Source organism: Chenopodium album, chromosome 23 (assembly GCF_948465745.1).
Source record: "Chenopodium album chromosome 23, dcCheAlbu1.1, whole genome shotgun sequence".
Taxonomy (NCBI): Eukaryota; Viridiplantae; Streptophyta; class Magnoliopsida; order Caryophyllales; family Amaranthaceae; genus Chenopodium; species Chenopodium album.
Window position 1 is genome coordinate 2,782,168 of NC_137856.1, and position 19,854 is coordinate 2,802,021.

Below are 19,854 nucleotides of genomic sequence, written 5' to 3' on the forward strand. Positions count from 1 at the left end.
ATTTATATTATATGTTGCAAATAACCGTTTACGGAGGTAGTAATAGATTTGTTGATTAGGGAGTTTGTATGATGATGATGTGGCAAGTGAACAAAACCCTTAAAGGTTTTGAATAACTTACGATGATATCTTAATTCAATATTTTTTAAAAAAAAATTTAGTTCGTAGTCTTAAATCAAAGTTCGGATTCGTCGTAGTCAAAGTTATAACATCTGTAATTGTTCTTCATATCACCCTATTCAAAATATAAAAAAATTATATATACCAGAGCTAGATAGAAGATGCATTCAAAGGTATTTCCACTCAATTAATAGTTTTTGTTCATTTAAAAATAAAAAATGAGCCAAAAAAATTAGGAAAAATAAAAAAGAATAATCCCACCTTTGTGTAGTCTTTCGAAGACAATTCTACCTTCAATTATTCCAGAAATAATCCCATTTTTGACACACATCTTCTTTAAACAGGTCATTTGAGCTGACCTACAACCTATCATCAGACCAGTTTTTTTTTTTATAATTCTAAATCCTCCCACCTCTCCACCCCTCCCCCCATGGCAACCACCATAACCACCACCCAAAAACCTCTTCCCACCTGAGCTGTTTGTATGCTTCCTTAATTGATATCAAATTCGAAACTATCTTACCAATTCCTAGAGAGAAACTATTGACAAAATCGCATCAATGAGCCTCATCATAGCACAACACAGGATCTTCCACGATTGCACATGCATGTAGTTGTAGAAAATCACATGGAAGAATAAGAAGATAAAGAGATATTTTTAGCTAAATAAAGTTAAAAAAATAATAATAAAATCCAATGCGAACCCGAAGGTGGGATTATTATTCTTTTCCATTTTCCCAAAAATTATCAAATGAGCATAAAAACGACTCTTGGGTGTACGATCCTATTATGCACCGGGTATAAATAAAAAGTGTTGATAAAAAGAAGTACAAACTCTACAAATGGTGTTGGCACTCATCAAAATAATTTGAACACCATTATTTTACGGTTTTCCAAGTTTCCTATAAAGGTAAGTGTATGATCTAGAAACGATGGTCATTTTGATTAATTATTGAGTATATATTCGTTATTATTTCATGCGCGCTCATATTAACCTTATTTAAATGAGAGTGATGAATGGCTTAATTAGTTAGAGTTATACTACCAATTAAGAGGGTTGTAGCAGGATCAATTTTCATCATATTACCAACGACCCTTGTGCCTCTTTAAACACCAAGAAATACTAAACACATATTAAATTTACAAAATTTCACCAAATACCACTGAGTTTAAGCTTATTCTCCGTATACCACCAAAAACTTTGTAATACACCATGTACCACTGAGTTGAAAATAAATGTCACAACATGCCCTTTTTCTTAACCCCGTTAGTCATGAAGAGTTAAATGTGACATGTGGCAGCCTCTAATTAGCTCTTATTTAAACTATTTAGTTAAATCATTAATCAATTAAATAATTAAAAAACTTTAAAAAAAAATAATTGAGAAAAAAATATATAAAACCACCACCAACTGTCAACCATATCCCCTCCCCACAATCGCCACTTAGCAGCCCAGCCCCTCGCCGCCCGCTCCCAACCTTGAACCACCACCGGGTCGTCGCCAACTTTCACCCAGCTTTACATCGGTGCACGGATCTCTCCCTTGATCCACCATACCCAACCCAAATTCTCCCTCCTTCCCCACCTAAAATGCCTCCCCCCCGTCCCTTCCACCTAAGTCAAAAACCACCATGTCGAAACCTAATGCCGGCGGCCCAGACCCCCTTCCCTCATGTCGCCGCCGTTTAATTTAGCTGCAAACAACCAACCCAAAATCCCAAAACTCAAAATCGAAACCCTATATTTTGATTTTGGGGTTATATATAGGGTTTTGGAATGGTGGTTCAGAAGGGGGAAAGGGGTGGAGTTCGAAGATTGAGAGGTGACTAAGGTTCGCCGGCGTTGGTTTGGGCACCGATAAGTGGGTTTGGTAGCCGGAGAGAGGTTTTTTCGAGTTTTAGGGTGGGACTTGAGAGGATGGTGGTTTAGGGGAAAGGGATGGGCGAGTTCAGGTGGATCGTCGTGAGTTATGGTGGTTGTCGATGGGGAGGTGGCGCCGGTGTAGACATGGTAGCGCCGGTGGGGGCAAGGCTGTTATCTAGGCTAAGGGGCAGCGGTGGCTAGGTTGGTGGTGGTTTATTTATTTATTTTAAAAGTTTTTAACTTTTTATTTAAGTAATTAATTAAATAATATTAATAAGAGCCAATAAGTGACAGCCACGTGGCACAATTATCCTTAATGACTAACGGAGTTAACGGCGTTAGTCATTAAGGGCATGTTGTGACATTTATGTTAAACTCAGTGGTACATGGTGTATTAGAAAGTTTTTGGTGGTATATGGTGAATTAAGCTTTAACTCAGTGGTATATGGTGAAAAATCCGTTAAATTTACATTTTTTTAAAATTAAAATATGACTTATAATAACCCTAAATAAGGAGAGACAAAAATGCTTTATTAAAAAAAAAAGATAAAAAATAAAAGTGTATAATTTCATATGCTTATGAATATATTCAATTATTCATTCATCCACCCCAGCCTATTGGCTATTACTCTAAGGGCATGCTCGGCACTAGATTTTGAGTAACTTTTTCGTCAAACAATCGCTTATTACAAAAATTGAGAATTCAGCAATGTAATGGCCTAGTTGGGGATCTTTAGTGGTAGATATAGCTTTTATTTCTAAAATTGTTAACTTTCGAAACTTAAAAGTAGAGGTTGATAATTTAATTACAATATTTCTTTCAAAAGTAATTAATGTGATTATGATTAAATTTTTTTAGAATATAAAGTTGACAACGCACGGGGAGCTAAGTTAGTGTGTAAATTAATCAAATACAATATACAAGTACAATAGCTAAGCAGATAAATTCTCTGATAATAATCACAAATTTGCTACTTATTAGGATGAATTATCATTATCATTGTTGTTGACTATCTTGGATGATACTTTTACCTATTTTACGGTTTTTACGGCTAAAAAAAGCTGAATTAAAGATAATACTTTTTCTCATTTTTGGCTTTTGCGCTTTGCATTTTGCATATCAAGCATTGCATCCACACACATATTGAATTATTGATACTACGTAAAAGCAATTCTATCTAAAATATTTCTCAATTACAAACACAAAATCCAAAGCTACTTTATTAAGAGTATGTCATGTTTTTGTTTTCATGCCACAATTTCTTTCAACCCCAAACAAGATATTTAACGTGAATGATTGTTAAAGATCTCGACCATCAATGGTGACTAAAATTTAAAATTGAATCTCGTCTACATTAAAGTTTGTGTCTTGCAGCTTTTACAAGTGAGTGTTTATCTTTTCCCGTCAAAAAAATAAAAAAAAAACAGTAACGAAGTAGCTAATTTGTTTGAGCTACTTTGAATTTAGGTTAATGTTTATAACGTTCTCATCTCGATTAACCAAACGAGAATTAAATTTCATCTACATCAATGTTCATCATTTTGTCAAACAACAAAATCATTTGTGGCCTAGCTACTTTATAAAAGAAAAAGAAACAAACAACAAAAGCAATGTACGTATAATGGTTTATCACCACTATTTCCAAATCTAGTTGATTATTATCAACTTATTTAGAGCTTAATTATTAATTCTTCGTTCATTATTTCCCAAAAATCAAACAATGGAGCAAAACTGTCAGATAATATAAACTCCTTAATCAGAGTGATTTCCATTGATCAATATTTATAGGGTTACAATGAGAAACCTAATCATATTAGGTAACTATAAGATATGTACAGATATCAAAGATAATCTTATACAAAATATATCCTAAACCTAGGATGAGAATATTCTATGGATATTCTCTATCAAAAACATCAACACCTTATCTTCTTTTTTCCCATTCTTTACGCTCTTCTCATCATACTTCTTTCACTATATTTCATACTATACCACCTTCCAAACACCAAGAAACAACCACTTGGCTTCAAAACATACCCCTTCCTAGGCACCTTACCACAATTCTTAGCAAACCGGCACCGCTTCCTCGATTGGAGCTTCGAAATCCTTTCTCCACTTCCCACACACACCTCCATCTTCTTCCGCCCTGGCAAGGTGCACGGTGTCATCACTACATACCCTCCCAACGTGGAACATTTCCTAAAAACCCGTTTCGACAACTACCCTAAAGGAGCTCGATTCATCTCTTTACTCTACGACTTCCTTGGTACCGGCATATTTAACTCCGACGACCACCTTTGGCGCCATCAACGTAAAACTGCCAGTTTTGAGTTTAACAAACGTTCCCTTAAGAACTTTGTCCTAGAGAGTGTAAGGTTTGAGATTAAAACACGACTTATTCCTATTTTTAATGAAGCATCCGGTTCAGGCTGGGTTTTGGATTTACAAGATATTTTCGAGCGGTTCGCCTTTGATAATGTTTGTAAGTTGGCCTTTGATTTTGACCCAGGTTGCTTGGCGGGTGACGGGTCGGGTGAGTCCGAATTTATGTGGGCTTTTGAGGATGCCGCTACACTTAGTGCCGGGCGTTTCATGTATGCTCTACCTTTGATATGGAAAATAAAGAAAGTTTTAAATGTAGGGTCGGAAAAGAGGTTGAGGGAGTCAATCAAGACCGTCCATGAGTTTGCTGATAAGATTATACGGACGAGGTTAGAAGAAATATCAAGAGAAAATAATAGTAATGTGAATTCTCAAGATTTGTTGTCACGTTTTATTTTTGCCGATGAAAGTAAACAACAAGATGGTAATTTTCTAAGGGATGTTGTGATAAGTATTATCCTAGCTGGGAGGGATACAACGTCCTCGGGATTAAGCTGGTTTTTTTGGTTGTTATCCAAATATCCCGATGTTTTGACAAGGATTCGGTCCGAAGTTGGTGAGGTTCGGACTAAAGCTGGTAAACAAGTCGGAGATACGTATGATTTTGATGATCTAAGAGAAATGAATTATTTACATGCTGCATTATCTGAGACTTTACGATTATACCCTCCTGTACCTATAGATACTAGAACATGTTTGGAAGACGATGTGCTTCCTGATGGTACAGAGATTAAAAAGGATTGGTTTGTCACGTATAACTCATATGGTATGGGGAGAATGGAGACCATATGGGGTAAGGATTGCTTAATGTTTCGACCCGAAAGATGGATAGATGAAAACGGTTGTTATAAACCGGAGAATACGTTCAAGTATCCCGTTTTTCATGCGGGTCCAAGAATTTGTTTAGGGAAGGAAATGGCATATCTACAAATGAAGTCGATAGTAGCTTGTGTGGTGGAACAATTGATGTGGATATGGTAGAAAAAGAGAAATCTCCTACATATTTGATGTCACTAACTCTAAGGATGAAAAATGGACTTCCTGTTAAAGTAAAGGCAAGACAAACTTAATGTGCCGGTGAAATAATAATATTGCAAATATAATGTAACGGAATAATTTTGATTACAAATTTCTTTACATGCTTATTAACTGTTTAACATATATTGCATTTTTTAAATTTTTTTTTTATTTTTGATTATATAATGATACAGAAAGAATATATACTTGTAATTGATACAAAGATCAGATATTAAGATATACTTCACCTTAAAGTATATCACCACAACATATCGAAAACGATGCGTAAAGTTAGGAGTTGGGGCTCGACTCTGGGCTATAACATCTAGTTTTGGTCTTCCAATCACCCTTGCTACAACATCTATTCTAATCCATTTTCACTTAACTAAAATAGAAATAAACAAAATTATTATTAAATTTTTTCTATGGAGTATTTCATTAAAAATTATAGTGCTCATTTAAGTCAAATGATCAAATTTTATAATCTGTTGTATTTTCATTGTGTAGAAACTAAAAAGAGATATGAGAGATAAATATTTTATTAATTGCATTGATTTCTCTACTCTAATTAACGGTAATACAAGGCATTATATATAGCCAATGAAAATAACAACATAAAGCTATATAAAGGGAGCATGATCACATGATTCATAAAATGCCTAACTATACTCCACTAACGGATACAACTCAACAATAATAATCATTAACTCCTAATTTTTAGCCACGTTTAAACCCACAACTACAAACTATAACTAATTTATTAGACTAATTTGAAGCAATAAACCAACACATTGTATCTAATAAGCTAGCAAAGTATAACCGATTGTATGGTGCATAACTTGAAAAGGTGTAAGTGCATGATTTCGTATGCTTATTATGAGTTATGATTATATTCATCCACGATTCCACCCTATCATTGGGCTATTGGCTATTACACTTATGAAATTTAGAAAGTAAAACCTCTTCTTAAAAATACAGCATTATTATTCCAATTCGTTCATATATAAAGTATATACTATATAGTACTTTATGTTAAATCAGTGTAAAACAAAATGCAAGCTTACATTTCTGTAATTTCCAACAAAAGCAACACTTACCTTATCTTCCAAGACCATTGCATTGTATTGCAATTGCCAAGTGTATACATTTTTATTACTCCAATCCAATGACATCAAAACGCTAAACACTAAACTTTGATTCAAAAACACTACAATTTCCCACAAATCTTTAAATTTTTTTGACAGATATTTTTTTCCCAATATAACACACATTTACCACAATATTCTCTAACAATATACATGTCACCAACCCCATTTATCATAATTTTCTCTAACAAAAAAATAAACCATGGATATCAATCTTGTTATCCTTTCTATTACAACCCTTTTCCTTGTTACTTTACTCTATTTCATCCTCCTTAAACCTAAAACTATCCATTATGATGGCTTTAGGAAATACCCGATTTTCGGTACGATACCGGACTTTTTATGTAATCGCCATTGTTTTCTCGAATGGTCTACCGATGTTTTGTCTACTATACCCACCTACACCTCTAAGTTTTACCGCTCCGTTGGCGGGACCCATGGTGTGCTCACCGCCAACCCCGCCAACGTAGAGCATATTCTTAAAACCCGGGTTGAGAATTACCCGAAAGGGCCCCGGTTTCTCTCAATCCTACAAGACTTCTTGGGCACCGGCATTTTTAATGTTGATGGCCCATTATGGCGCTTGCAACGCAAAACTGCGAGTTTTGCGTTTAACATGCGCACCCTGAGAAACTTCCTACTCAACTCGGTTCAAGTTGAGATCACTACTCGGCTTAATCCGATATTAGAAGAGGCATCGGGTTCAAACCGGGTTTTGGACCTACAAGACGTTCTCGAGCGGTTCGCTTTCGATAATGTGTGTAAGTTGTCATTTAATGTGGACCCGGGCTGCTTGAACCGGTCTGGTTCAAGCGAGTCCGAGTTTATGCGGGCTTTTAATGATGCCACGGAGCTAAGTTCGGGACGTTTTTTGTATGCACTTCCTATGTTGTGGAAAATAAAGAGGCTTTTTAATTTTGGGTCGGAAAATAAATTGATGGAATCAATCGTAACCGTACACGAGTACGCTGACGATATCATACGGTTGAGATTGGAGGAGAAAAAGTCAAATAAAGGTAAAAAATATGATGATTTATTATCCCGTTTTATTGATGCTATGTCGGATAATAGTCAAAGTTTTGTTACAAATTCCACTAAATTTTTGAGGGATGTTGTTATAAGTGTTATACTAGCAGGAAAAGATACCACGTCCACGGGTCTCAGTTGGCTATTCTGGTTATTGTCACATAATCCGGATGTTGTTGAGAAAATTCGGGTGGAAATCGATAATATTCGGGTTCGAAACAGGAAAGCGATAGGAAGTACCTATGACTTTGAGGAGTTACAAGAAATGCATTACTTACACGCGGTGATATCTGAATCATTACGATTATACCCACCTGTACCTGTTGATACAAAGGCGTGTTTAGAAGATGATGTTTTGCCTGATGGGACGAGGGTTAAAAAAGGTTGGTTTGTTATGTACCATATATATGCAATGGGCCGTATTGAGGGTATTTGGGGGAAAGATTGTTATGAGTTTAAGCCCGAAAGGTGGTTGGAAAACGAGGTTTTTAAGTCGGATAGTCCGTTTAGGTACCCGGTTTTTCATGCCGGGCCAAGGGTTTGTTTGGGTAAGGATATGGCTTATATACAAATGAAGTCTATAGTGGCTAGTGTGTTGGAACAATTTGATGTGGACGTGTTAGGGAAAGAGAAACGGCCAGATTACTTATTATCATTGACACTAAGGATGAAAAATGGTTTGCCTGTGAGATTAAGCAAGAGAAAGAAGCATAATGTGAAGTTGTGAGCACCTGAAATTCTTAATTAATACTCTCTCCGTCCCTAAATTAAAAACCTATATCTCTTTATTATGTGGTAATAAATGCTAGAAAGAGGTTTTGAATTAAGGGACGGATGAAGTAGCAATATTTGTATACTCTTTGGTTGAGAGGTCGATATCTTATACGATTATACCCCCCTCAAGCATGAAATTCCACGTGCCTTAGAGAAGATTTATTATCCTAACTTAAGTAACTTTTATGTACCTTAAAAAAAAAAATCCACATTCAAACCTGAGATATATTATGTAAACTGTAAACATATATATTTTTATGTAAACATTCTTTATATATCTATGCATATATATTTGAACGGTGTGGCCTGCTTCCAAGTCAGCAAAATAACGGAGAACGACGCGCGTATAACGGGATTAGGAAACAAGCGCTGAACAAAATGGCTCAACAAAACACGCGCAAATTTCTAAACCTTAAAACCCATAACAACTCATTACGAGGAACGAATGCGAAAATTGAGCGAAACCTCACACAATTTTTCTTCCAGAAATTCAAGAATAACAATGGCAGAAGAATTCGAAAAATTACCTGATTCACAAGAATCATTAAAGATCGAACAAATTGAAGATTCTTTGATGAATCTCGAAATCCAAACCAGTAATCAGGTATTGGATCTGGAAGATGAAAATAGATACAATGAAATTGAAGAAATTAACATGTAACCCCTGTAAAACTAATAACTAACCCCTGTAAAATTAACAAGTAACCCCTGTTAAACTAACAAGTAACCCCTAAAATAAACAAGTAACCCTAACAAAAATTAACAAATAACTCCTATAAAATTAACAAGTAACCCCTAAAGTAAACAAGTAACCCTAACAAAAATTAACAAGTAACCCTAACAAAAATTAACAAGTAACCCCTGTTAAACTAACAAGTAACCCCTAAAATAAATAAGTAACCTTAACAAAAATTAACAAGTAACCCCTAAAATAAACAAGTAACCCTAACAATAGTTAACAAGTAACCCTAACAAAAATTAACAAGTAAGCCCTGTTAAACTAACAAGTAACCCCTAAAATAAACAAATAACCCTAACAATAACAAACAAGTAACCCTAACAAAAATTAACAAGTAACCCATGTATAATTAACAAGTAACCCCTAAAATAAACAAGTAACCCTAACAAAAAATTAACAAGTAACCCCGAAAATAAACAAGTAATCCTAACAAAAATTAACAAGTAACCCCTGTTAAACTAACAAGTAACCACTAAAATAAACAAGTAACCCTAACAAAAATTAACAAGTAACCCCTAAAAATAACAAGTAACCCCTATAAAACTAACAAGTAACTAACACCTGAAACTTAACAAAAATTAACAAGTAACCCCTCTAACTTAACAACAAATTCTGTAAAATTAAACTAACAAGTAACTCCTAATAAACTATGAGTAACAAGTAACCCCCTAAAACTTTACAAACAACCCTTGTAAAATCAACAAGTAACCCCTCCCTATAAAACCAACAAGTAACCCCTAAAATAAGTACACTGTAATTTTAAAAAGTAATCCCTACATGATGAAAAAAGTAAATATTGCTGTATCTTCTACATTAGCAAGCTCCTCCAGCATCTTCTTAGCAGCCTCCATTTCATCTGCCTTTTTTTTTTTCTTTTCATTCTCTAGAAATTCTTCATAAATTGCTTGATTTCTACTCACGAATTCTTTCACACCACCAAAAACAATCTCTCGATGCTTGTTCAAATTGCAGAGCATAAATGACAGGAAAATCGAAAAATTACTAAAATTAGGGTTTGATTTATATAAGAAGTAGGAGAGTTCAGCGTATATGTCGATCCTTTCTTTCCCTTAGGGAAGATTATCTTGATTTTAGTCATTATCAATGAAAAGAACAATTTAGAGGAGAAAGAATTTGAGGAGAGAGAAAATGGAAGAAGAACAGTTTGAGGAGAGAGAAAATGGAACAGAGAAAATGAGAAAACTTTGGGAAAGAAGAACCTTTTGATGTAATAAAATGAAAAAAAAGAAAGACACGTTTTTTTTTTTTAAAAAAAATTTAAAATAACGGACCCGTTTGGTATAACGGGGTCCGTTATATGAAACGGACTGGCCACACCATGTGGCCAGCCACATATAAAAATTAGTGATATTTGAAAACCATAACATGGCTAAACTTTACTAATACTTTCCTATATTTTCGACCCCAAGGAAGTTCTAATGTCTAACTGTAACAAATGTCTAACAATATTATAGGGAATTTACTACTCGTATTTATGTTTATTTAAAAGGTAAAAGTCTATTAAAAACATAAATAAATAAATAAATAAATAAATAAATAAAAATAAAAGGTAAAAGTACATAGAAGAGAGGGGTGGTGTAGGTCCTATTTACTTTCTGCCATCTACATGGGAATAGAGAGAAAAAGTGGTGGAAACCGCTTGGAAAGAGAGAGAGTCCACTTTACAATGTTGAGGATGATCTATTCTCTAAGACCATATAGAGTATAACAATGAAAGACGCAGCCTTAGCCGTTGACCTTATAAAGTATTTAAATCTTTCTTATTTCATCAGGACATTTACATATGTTGTTTGAAAAAGCTATATTTCAACAAACTACAAGTGTACTTAGTACCACTTAAACACCCAATAATATTATAAATTCGCACTTAAATGACATGTTAGCCTTTAGCAAAATGTTCATTGTATTCATTTCAGCTCTATTCAGTTCAATTCAGTTCAGCTCAGCTCTGCTCTAATCGTTCAGTTCAGTTAAGCTCCTAATTTCCTTATCTCATAAAATATTCATTTCAGCTCTATTCAGTTCCGTCCAGCTCAACAAAGCTCAGTAGAGTTCAGTTCAGCTCAGTATATCGGAACAGGCTCTTAGTCCCACTAAAACACCTAATAATATTATAAATTCGCACATAAAATGGCATGTTAGCCTTTAGCAAAATGCTCACTGTGAGCCAGAGCCACTAACTAAGAATGCCTTGTCGTCCTGTCGAGTCGTGATTGTGAAAAGGAAATTGCTTTGCCACCATGCGGAGGTGAAGCTGCCTAGATGGTCAAGTGTCGCATTCTTCTTTTTATAAATGGCCCTTGTGTACTTGTGATCAACCTTGCTTCGCATTAGATTACAAACTAAATCTTGGATTTCAGTTCGAGGGTGCTTGGATTAGGTGGATTTTTGGTGGTGAGTGGGGGCGATTTAGAGGAATTTTTTGTCGTCACCTTTATTCTAATTCCAACCTTCATACGTTTTTTAAATAATATCCCCTATAAAAATCACGTTTTCTAAATATGTAATGTGAATTATAAAAAAAAAAAAAAAAAAAAAAAAAAAGAAAAATAGTGTGGGCCTGTTCTCTTCAGCTTAATTTCAGCTCAATTCAGCTCCAATCAATTCAGTACAGTTCAGTTTAGCTCTAATAAGTTCAGTTCAACTTCAACTCTTAATTTCCTTTTCTCATAAACAATTTAGTTCACTTCAGTTCAGTTCAGCTCAATTCAGTAAATCAGAACAGACTTTAACTTAACAAGGTATTGATTGATTATTTAGCTAGGAATAAACCTAAAAAAAATATATAAAGTTTGATTGATTAAAGGGTAAAATACTAATAAACTTGATACATCTATTTTAAAATAGTTACATCATTTTTGTTGTTGTTCAAATCGAAATAGTAAATAGAAATTAAAGGCTTTTGTACAATAGTAGTATGATTAAAATGCTATCATCACTCATATATAAAATCTTAAAATCATTAATTAAGTAGTGTGTCAACATTATTTGACCTTTTGACTTAATTACTTAGTACTAATGCACTAACCTTTTTATAACAATTATTTAAAAAACCAAAAAAAAAAAAAACAAAACGTTACCCTTACACTCCCCATCAGTCTTTAGCAGTATAAATATCATCATCATAGAAGCAAAAAACATAAAAACTAGCTAGAGAGCAAAAAAAAAAAAAAAAAAAATCCTAAGCAAGATGAAAAATCATGTAGTTTGCATACCATTTCCATCACAAGGTCATATAAGACCCATGCTAAAATTAGCTAAAATCCTCCATTTTAAATTTAATTTCCACATTACCTTCATCAACACTCTACATAATCATCAAACCCTATTTCAATCTCAACAATATTATTACCATCAAAACATTACTAGTCCTACCTTTCGATTCGAGTCCATACCCGTAAGTAACGATGACAACAACGACGACAACAACAACAACACCAACCCGAAAGATATCATGTCCGTGATCAACTCTATTTTAAATAATCATTTGGGACCTCCCCTTAAGAAAGTCCTTTTAGAACTTGGTAGTAAGGATTATTACCAATGTTTGCCTAAGGGCGATACGAGGCCACCGGTGACATGTATGGTTTCCGATGTAGGGATGTCGATGTTCACCCTTGACGTGGCCGAAGAGATGGGGATTCCGGCCGTGGCGTTGCAGACGTGTAGTGGTTGTGGAATGATGGGTTACTTGCAACATCGTCAGCTTCTAGATAAGGGCATTATACCTCTCAAAGGTATGTATGAGTCAATTCTTTCCTTTGAATTTTTTTTTTTTTTTTTTTTTTTTTTTTTTTTTTTTTTGTTTTTTGTTTGGAATATTTTACCCAAAAAATAAAAATGAATTTACGTAGAAAGAGGGTTCTCCAACTTGTAGCTTTACTTTTGACTAATTAGCTAGAATTTGAAAATGTGGTCGAAAATAATGCTATTGTTGCTGTTATTATGCTACTCTTTTGATTAAAAATTGTCATATGTACAAACTATTAATCGCCACTTAATTGTTTCAACTTTGAATAACTTAAAGTAGTCAATTCTGTCGCTCTAGCTTAATACGAAGTATCTTATTGAAAGATTCAAAGAATATATTACAATAATACATCATTCTCCTTTCATAATGAGAGATTAATTTAAACCTTTATTAATAATCATATACTTTGGAGGAATAAGATCTTTGACATTTTACTTTACTTTATTTTGTTATTCTCTTAATTCAATAGTACCAAGTATATATTATTATATTATGCTCTATAAATTTTGATAGACACTTTGTCATACTCTCTCCATCCCACTCTTTTATTGACTTAGGGCCTGTTCTCTTCAGTTTATTTTCAATTCAGTTCAGTTCAGTTCTTATTTTAATATCCTTCTCTCATAAAATACTCAGTTCAATTCAGTTTAGTTCAATTCAGCTCTAACAAGTTCAGTTCAGTTCTGTTAAATTCAGCTTAGTTCAGTCAATCAGAACAAGCCCTTAATACTTAATACACTATACATACATCTAATTATTATATTGACCTATCTTTTGTTAATAATATATAAGCAATAATTGTAATTGTAAAGATGTTTTTAAATTATTATCAATTTACCCATATTTTATTATATATATATATGTCCAAAAGAAATGAAACTTTTTGGGACTTAGTGAGTATATTCTTCCACTTAATTGCAGCCTTGCACTCATAATCTAATACTTCCATCATTATTTTATGTTTTCATACGCAGACTCAAGTTACCTCACAAACGGTTATCTTGATAAGACTATCGATTGGATACCAAGTTTGAAGGGAATACGATTGAAGGACATGCCGACCTCTATTAGGACCACAGACCCAAATGACAAGATGATGAATTATATGATTTCAAGTGAACATAGAGCTCTCAACTCACAAGCTATCATTATCAACACATTTGATGCTTTAGAGCAAGATGTTCTTAAGGAACTCTCATCCATTTCACCAAATATCTACCCAATTGGGCCACTAAATTTATTAGTAGACCATATAGTACCAAAAGATGAGAATATAAGGCCCATTGGGCCTAGCCCTAAGGAAGATCTTGACTACATCCAATGGCTTGACTCCAAAGAGCCCAATTCAGTTTTGTATGTAAATTTTGGGACACTTGTAGTTTTGACCCAAGAAAAACTTGTTGAGTTTGCATGGGGGCTTGCAAATAGCCATCACAATTTCTTTTGGGTTGTAAAATCTGATTTAGTTATTGGGTCAAATAATGATAATCATTTTCTCATTGAATTTGAGGAAGAGATCAAGGAAAGAGGCTTATTGACAAGTTGGTGTGACCAAGAGAAAGTGTTAGGTCATCCTTCTATAGGAGGGTTTGTGACACATTGTGGGTGGAATTCGATGATTGAGAGCATAAGTAATGGGGTTCCAATGATTTGTTGCCCATTTTTCGCCGAGCAAGGTACTAATAGTTGGTATTGTTGTAATCATCTAGGCATCGGTGTAAGTATGAGTGAAGCCGCGAAAAGAGATGATGTTGAGAGGGTTGTGAAAGAGTTGATGGAGGAAGAAAATGGCAAGGAGATGATGAAAAAGAAAGCCATGGAGTGGAGGCAGTTAGCAAAAGAAGCAACCACTTTTCCACATGGATCTTCATATGTTAATTTAGAGAACGTAGTCAATGACATACTTCTTTCAGATTAAATCATACAAGTATTAATCACGCAAGAAATGTTTAGCATTTTCCTCATCATAAAAGGAGTAATAGTGTCGTATTTACTTTATTAGAATGCATGTATTAAATTCTATATAACGATCGGTGCTATCGTGTAAAATAAAAATATGGGTTGTTATTACTCTTGAGCTCTTTATTATAATAAAATTTATTTAGACTCTGTTCACTTCACCTTAATAAAATAATATTCGGTAAAATAATTTGAGTTCAACAAAAATAGTTTTAGATCAGTAAAAATAGTTTCTGTTTGGTAAATATAAGGTCAGTTCAGTAAAAATAAATTCAGTTCAACAAAAATTAGTACCTTTAAGAAGAAAATATAATAAAGAATCAGTAAAATAATCTCAGTTCAATAAAATTAATTTTGGTTGAGTAAAAATAATTTAAGTTCAACAAAAATTTCAGTTTAGTAAAAATAATTTCAATTCAGCAAAAATAAGGTGAAATAAACGGGGCCTTATTCTCGTGCAGTTGTAACAATAGTGCAAAATAGATACGTCGATGATAATCAGTCTCATAATTATATTGACTTTTGACATTTTTCCTATGCTAACTTTGAACACATTTTATAACTAATAACTACTCTGTAGCTTTTAGGCTCGGGCAACACCCTGAGTTACCGCATAAATTCTATAATCCAAATCCTTATATGTTGAAAGAGTAAGAAGTAATATGTATGGCAATAGTTTAGAAGTTGGTTTGAACTTTATTTTTTTTACATTAAACTTAAGGTTGTGGGTTCAAATCTTTACTTGTGTAATTCATACGAAGTATATCTTAACACACGAAATGAAAAAACAATACGAGTATAAATTAAGGAAAAGCGTCACCTAACACTTAAGCTTGCTGCTTGTTTAGAAATACTTTTTAATAGGTAGTATAAATTATAATAAATATTATTATTTTGATTGTTTTTGAGTCAATCTCATTTTGTAATTTCAAAAATATTTTTTTTTTGATAATTGTTAAAGCATAATTTAAGATATATTAACGGTCAAAGTAATGCATTACGAAACGTTTCTAGTCGAAATTGTACGGAGTATAATATACGAGAACAATCTATTAAGATCTATATGGAAAAAGTACTATACGTAGGATTGGAATTACATCATCTAGTTCACATATTGAGGACGTGAGGAGGAGGATATATAGATCTAAATCACATATTCACATGTAAACAATATTGATTACAATGTTGATTTATACAAAGTATACGCACTTTGTATATATCAAAAACTTTTTTAATTAAAAAATGTATATCTTGTGTATAATATGGAATAGAGAATGTATATAATTTTATTTTCGAATTTATTTTTTTTCTAATAATTAAAAAATGTATGTCTTGCGTATAATTTTTTTTTTTTAATTATTTTTTATAAAATGTTGCGTATAATATAAAATGAAGAATTAAATCATAATCAAACGGTCAAAAAGAGACAAAACCCAGGTCAAACATGTGAAACAGATCGCTTATTTATATACGTTAATTATTTGCATGCAATGATGCAAGACAAAATTGATTTTTCATGAATTCACAAGTTTTATTTTATATTGTACATTCATGAATCATGACAGACTGATGTTTTTGTAATAGTCAAACTTTTTTTTTTTTTAGGCATTGTAATAGTCAACTTAATCTAAATAATATAATGAAACAATTATTAATATTATTGCTCTAAATAATTAATATAATTAAATGTGACAGTAAATAAATGCTACGGAGTAGTTCAGATCTACTATCAAGATTCAAGAATGATCTTTATATATATCTCGCTTCACTTGTTTCTCTCCTTAAATTGCAAACTCCGCTACTAAAATAATCAAAGAAATCAAATTGTTCATATATTTCATTGTCTATAGTATAGTAAATTTACTAGTAATGGAAAATCATGTTGTTTGCGTACCATTTCCAGCACAAGGTCACATAAGGCCTATGCTAAAACTTGCTCAACTCCTTCATTTTAAATTCGATTTTAGCATAACTTTCATAAACACGCATCACATACACCAAACCTTGTTCAAAGATCACCATCGTTCTTCTGGTAACACGACTCATCCCTTCTTTAGGTTTGAGTCTTTACCAGAAGACGACGATCCAAAAGATATTCTTTCTGTCATCAACTCTATTGTCACTAATAAAATGGAGCTCCCGCTTAAGGAGCTCCTAGTGACAAAACTCGACAATAATAGTAACAATAGTAATAGTAATTGTTTGCAACCGCGAGTTAGTTGTATGATTAGCGATGTTGGTATGTCTTCTTTTACACTAAAAGTGGCTGAAGAATTGGGGATTCCTGCTGTGCTGCTTGAGACTGCTAGTGCTTGTAGCCTTTTGGCTTATTTCCATTGTCGCCAGCTTCTTGACAAGGGTATCATACCTCTTCAAGGTAATATACTTTGATTTTGAATTTTAATATCCTTGATCAATTTGTTTTTTGTTTTACTAATTACTAATGTGCATTATTGTTTCAATTTAATGGTCTAAGGCCCCGTTCTATTTTTTTGCTGAACTAAATTTTTTTTTTTACTGAAACAAAATTATATTTGCCGAACTTAAATTATTTTTATTGAACTGAATTATTTTTGCTGAACTGAAATTATTTTTACTGATTTTCTATTATAATTCTTCTTTAAGAAAACTGAATTTACTGAGCTGAACTTATTTTTACCGAACTGAAATTATTTTTACCGCACTGAACTTAATTAAACTAAACTGAACTTATTTTTACTGAACTGAAATTATTTTATTTAATATTATTTTTTTAAGGTGAAGAGAACGAGACCTAAGTTTAATTATATAGCGGTGCAATTTATACATACATGCTCGAACAATATACTAGTAAATTATGTTTAGAATCTGATAACATGTTACTGAGTACTCGTATTAATTTAGGGTCGGGACTGGTCAAATAATATGTACAAGTACACATGAGTTATTTAAGGACATTAGTAGACAAGTGATGAGTTACAATAATAAAATAAAAAAATATACTACCTCCGTTACATATTATTTGCAACGATTAGAAAATTTCTCTCTCTACTTTCTGTCAAATCGTTGCAAATAATATGTAACGAAGGTAGTATATAAATTATAGACATCATGTCACCACATGTAATTATAGGAGATCGACATTATCGCACCAGGAAAAAATATCACCAAACACGACAACAACCATTATTGTATACTTCCTCCGTTCTTTTTTTACTTGACCCGCTTTGACTTTTGCACTATTCACCACCCCTCCTTTGACTGTCTTTTATGAATGATATATAAGGAAAAATATATTCATGTGGGATCTTTTTTAATTTGTCTCAATAAGTAATAATATACAACTTTTATAATTTTACTTATGTAGAACTTAAGTTATTGATCGCTAAAGTTTTGCATTGACAAACGTGATAAAAGAAACAGGTCAAGTAAAAAAGAATTGAGGAAGTATGTCATATCGTACAAGCATACAACACTCTCCTTAAACAAATCAAAATTGCACGTTTTTTACAACAAAAACATACACATTCATCACTTAAACACTCCTTAAAATTGTATTGGTGTATAGTATTATATACTCCATGTACATCTTTCGAACGAACAAAACAATCAATTTCTTTGAGGCCTCGTTAGCCTTAACATATGTCGCATTTTCCCACTAAAATAGGACAGGTATGTTTTGTTTTTTTTTTGGTTTTTTTTTTTTTTCAGGGCCTGTTCACATTTATTGAATTGAGTTGAACTGAACTGAACTGAACTGAACTGAACTGAACTGAACTGATTAGAGCTGAACTGAACTGAACTGAATTGAGCTGAAATGAATATTTTATGTGAGAGGGAAATTAAGAGCTGAACTGAACTGAACTGAACTGATTTGAACTGAACTGAACTGATTAGAGCTGAACTGAACTGAATTGAAATTAAGTAAATGTGAACAGACCCTAAGTCCAAAACTATGATTTCCAAGTTGATATTCCTTACTTTGTCCTAAACATAAAAGTTTTGCTGTTTATTACAACACGAAATAATAACTTTTGATTCATGTAGCCGACCCCACTTATGGGATTAAGGCTTTAATCGATTGATTGATAAAAGTTTAGCTGTTTATTTTTCAGATGAAAGTTGCCTCACAAATGGTTATCTTGAAAAGTCAATAGATTGGATACCAAGTTTGAAGGGTATATCCTTAAAAGACATGCCAACTTTTATAAGAACAATAAATCCAAACGATATGAATCATATGATGCTCAATATTGTTATGTCAAATGCACATAGAGCTCTCAATAAGTCCCAAGCCATCCTCATCAACACATTTGATGCCTTGGAACATGATGCCCTAGAAGACCTCTCCACCATTTCTCCTAACATTTATCCAATTGGACCCCTTAATTTGATGGTGGATCATCATATATCAACAAGGGATACCATTAATATTGGAGCAAATGGTATATCTAATAAAGAAGATTGTGATGAGTATATGAAATGGCTTGATTCTCAAGAGCCTAAATCTGTTCTCTATGTAAGTTTTGGCTCCCTTGTTGGAGTCGACCAAGAGACATTCATTGAACTTGCATGGGGGCTTGCAAATAGTCTTACAAAGTTTTTATGGATTGTAAGATCAGATCAAGTCATTGAAAAGAGTTGTGCTATCGAATTCAATCGATTTAAGGAAGAGATAAATGGTAGGGGTGTGCTAGTCACTTGGTGTGACCAAGAGCAAGTATTAGCGCATCCTTCGATTGGAGGGTTCTTTACTCACAGTGGTTGGAATTCAACAATCGAGAGCATAAGTTATGGGGTGCCAATGATTTGTTGGCCATCGGCCGCGGACCAATTGATTAATTTTTGGTATTGTTGTAATCGTCTTGGCATTGGTATGAAGATGAGTGAACAAGTTAAAAGAGATTATGTTGAGAGGATGGTGAAAGAGTTGATGGAGACAGAAAATGGTAAAGAGATGGGGACGAAGGTTGCAAAGTGGAGAAACATTGCAATAGAAGTAACCATGAGTTCACATGGATCCTCGTATGATAATTTGAACAACATAGTTAATAATGTATTAAAAGTACATCAATAA

General features: G+C 33.2%; 1 protein-coding gene and 3 pseudogenes across 1 annotated transcript; all 4 read left to right on the forward strand.

Moving 5' to 3' along the window:
- The first annotated feature begins 3,877 nt into the window (after nt 1-3,877).
- On the forward strand, nt 3,878-5,676 carry LOC145609594 (cytochrome P450 CYP94D108 pseudogene; annotated as a pseudogene).
- Nucleotides 5,677-6,580: 904 nt separating this feature from the next.
- LOC145609238 (cytochrome P450 CYP94D108 pseudogene) lies at nt 6,581-8,597 on the forward strand (annotated as a pseudogene).
- Nucleotides 8,598-12,226: 3,629 nt separating this feature from the next.
- LOC145608138 (7-deoxyloganetin glucosyltransferase-like) lies at nt 12,227-14,916 on the forward strand. The gene is made up of 2 exons (XM_081663743.1): nt 12,227-12,825; nt 13,814-14,916. The coding sequence occupies exons 1-2, from the start codon at nt 12,279-12,281 to the stop codon at nt 14,755-14,757; spliced, it is 1,491 nt and encodes a 496-aa protein (XP_081519869.1). The 5' UTR covers nt 12,227-12,278; the 3' UTR covers nt 14,758-14,916.
- A 1,714-nt stretch (nt 14,917-16,630) lies between these two features.
- Nucleotides 16,631-19,854, forward strand: LOC145609595 (7-deoxyloganetin glucosyltransferase pseudogene; annotated as a pseudogene).

What these genes read in the sequence shown, in the direction of transcription:
- LOC145608138 (XM_081663743.1), top strand. Translation starts at nt 12,279, where the DNA reads ATGAAAAATCATGTAGTTTGCATACCATTTCCATCACAAGGTCATATA. An exon ending in GGGCATTATACCTCTCAAAG is followed by an intron (nt 12,826 to 13,813) that starts GTATGTATGAGT and finishes TTTCATACGCAG; the next exon opens with ACTCAAGTTACCTCACAAAC.